Source organism: Coregonus lavaretus (genome assembly GCF_964263955.1).
Source record: "Coregonus lavaretus genome assembly, contig: HAP1_SCAFFOLD_7249, whole genome shotgun sequence".
Lineage (NCBI taxonomy): Eukaryota > Metazoa > Chordata > Actinopteri > Salmoniformes > Salmonidae > Coregonus > Coregonus lavaretus.
The window spans coordinates 6,870-10,000 of record NW_028158251.1 but is presented as its reverse complement, the minus strand read 5'-3'; the positions used below and the strand labels follow the sequence as shown (position 1 = coordinate 10,000).

Below are 3,131 nucleotides of genomic sequence, written 5' to 3'. Positions count from 1 at the left end.
GAAACTGATCAGAATTGAAGGAATGATGGATGGCGCTAAATACAGGGAAATTCTTGAGGGAAACCTGTTTCAGTCTTCCAGAGATTTGAGACTGGGACAGAGGTTCACCTTCCAGCAGGACAATGACCCTAAGCATACTGCTAAAGCAACACTTGAGTGGTTTAATGGGAATGTACTCCAGCGGAACCCATCCAACTTGAAGGAGCTGGAGCAGTTTTGTCTTGAAGAATAGGCAAAAATCCCAGTGGCTAGATGTGCCAAGCTTATAGAGACGTACCCCAAGAGACTTGCAGCTGTAATTGCTGCAAAAGGTGGCTCTACAAAGTATTGACTTTGTGGGGGTGAATAGTTATGCACGCTCAAGTTTTCTGTTCTTTGGTCTTATTTCTTGTTTGTTTCACACAAAAAAATATTTTGCATCTTCAAAGTGGTAGGCATGTTGTGCACATCAAATGATACAAACCCCCCTAAAAATCAATTTTAATTCCAGGTTGTAAGGCAACAAAATAGGAAAAATGCCAAAGGGGGTGAATACTTTCGCAAGGCACTGTATATTTGTCCTGTTTCACTGCATGTACAAGTGGGTAACCTGTATGAAATGGGTTTTTTGCCTATCCCAACTCCCACTTTTGGGGTCACGGCCAGGGATCAGCCCTGTTGACTTGATGAGGGTCACGGCCAGGGATCAGCCCTGTTGACTTGATGAGGGTCACGGCCAGGGATCAGCCCTGTTGACTTGATGAGTCTCAATTCTACACAATGCATTTCTGTTCTGAACCCCTCTCCCCGCCTCCCTTCTACAGCGCTGAATCTTATTGGTCCACGGGCAATGGACGTTCTAGGAGAACTATCGTATGTCTCCATGACTCCCGAACACTTCCCGTCCCTCTTCTGTAAGGTGAGGAACCTGTCCATCTGTAGAAGAGTCACGTTATGGAATAGTGAAGTGGACCCATCTCACCAGGAGGCTGAAGGGTGTGTGTGTGTGTGTGTGTGTGTGTGTTTCTGAGCCCAGTGTGTGTGTTTCTGATCCCAGTGTGTGTGTGTGTGTGTGTGTGTGTGTGTTTCTGAGCCCAGTGTGTGTGTGTGTGTGTGTGTTTCTGAGCCGTGTGTGTGTGTGTGTTTCTGAGCCCAGTGTGTGTGTGTGTGTGTGTGTGTGTGTGTGTGTGTTTCTGAGCCCAGTGTGTGTGTAGTGTGTTTCTGTTTCTGACCCTTGTGTGTGTGCCTACAGGAGATGAGTGTGGGCTATGCCAACGGGATCAGAGTAATGAGTATGACCCATACAGGAGAGCCAGGCTTCATGCTTTATATCCCTATAGAGGTGAGTTATACACTACTAGACTACTATACACTACTAGACAGGAGAGCCAGGCTTCATGCTTTATATCCCTATAGAGGTGAGTTATACACTACTAGACTACTATACACTACTAGACAGGAGAGCCAGGCTTCATGCTTTATATCCCTATAGAGGTGAGTTATACACTACTAGACTACTATACACTTCTAGACTACTATACACTACTAGACTACTATACACTACTAGACTACTATACACTACTAGACTACTATACACTACTAGACTACTATACACTACTAGACTATTATACACTACTAGACTATTATACACTACTAGACTACTATACACTACTAGACTACTAGACTATTATACACTACTAGACTACTAGACTACTAGACTATTATACACTACTAGACTACTAGACTATTATACACTACTAGACTACTATACACTACTAGACTATTATACACTACTAGACTACTATACACTACTAGACTACTATACACTACTATACTATTATACACTACTAGACTATTATACACTACTAGACTATTATACACTACTAGACTACTATACACTACTAGACTACTATACACTACTAGACTATTATACACTACTAGACTACTATACACTACTAGACTACTATACACTACTAGACTACTATACACTACTAGACTACTATACACTACTAGACTACTATACACTACTAGACTACTATACACTACTAGACTATTATACACTACTAGACTATTATACACTACTAGACTACTATACACTACTAGACTACTATACACTACTAGACTACTATACACTACTAGACTACTATACACTACTAGACTACTATACACTACTAGACTACTATACACTACTAGACTATTATACACTACTAGACTACTATACTATACACTACTAGACTACTATACACTACTAGACTACTATACACTACTAGACTACTATACACTACTAGACTACTATACACTACTAGACTACTATACACTACTAGACTACTATACACTACTAGACTACTATACACTACTAGACTACTATACACTACTAGACTATTATACACTACTAGACTACTATACTATACACTACTAGACTACTATACACTACTAGACTACTATACACTACTAGACTACTATACACTACTAGACTACTATACACTACTAGACTACTATACACTACTAGACTACTATACACTACTAGACTATTATACACTACTAGACTATTATACACTACTAGACTACTATACACTACTAGACTACTATACACTACTAGACTACTATACACTACTAGACTACTATACACTACTAGACTACTATACACTACTAGACTACTATACACTACTAGACTACTATACACTACTAGACTATTATACACTACTAGACTACTATACTATACACTACTAGACTACTATACACTACTAGACTACTATACACTACTAGACTACTATACACTACTAGACTACTATACACTACTAGACTACTATACACTACTAGACTATTATACACTACTAGACTATTATACACTACTAGACTACTATACACTACTAGACTACTATACACTACTAGACTACTATACTATACACTACTAGACTATTATACACTACTAGACTACTATACACTACTAGACTACTATACACTACTAGACTACTATACACTACTAGACTACTATACACTACTAGACTACTATACACTACTAGACTACTATACACTACTAGACTATTATACACTACTAGACTACTATACACTACTAGACTATTATACACTACTAGACTACTATACACTACTAGACTACTATACACTACTAGACTATTATACACTACTAGACT

The 3,131-nt window shown here is 38.6% G+C and overlaps 1 protein-coding gene across 1 annotated transcript in view; it reads left to right on the top strand.

Annotated features, from left to right (window-relative positions):
- LOC311124249 (pyruvate dehydrogenase phosphatase regulatory subunit, mitochondrial-like) overlaps positions 1-1,321 on the top strand; it is a gene marked incomplete at its 3' end in the record, with an annotated part of 14,291 nt that extends 12,970 nt beyond the window's left edge. The window contains exons 7-8 of the mRNA XM_084198424.1: positions 804-898; positions 1,232-1,321. Coding sequence (XP_084054550.1) covers positions 804-898; positions 1,232-1,321 — 185 coding nt within the window. The remainder of the gene's footprint in view (positions 1-803; positions 899-1,231) is intronic.
- Positions 1,322-3,131: the final 1,810 nt, after the last annotated feature.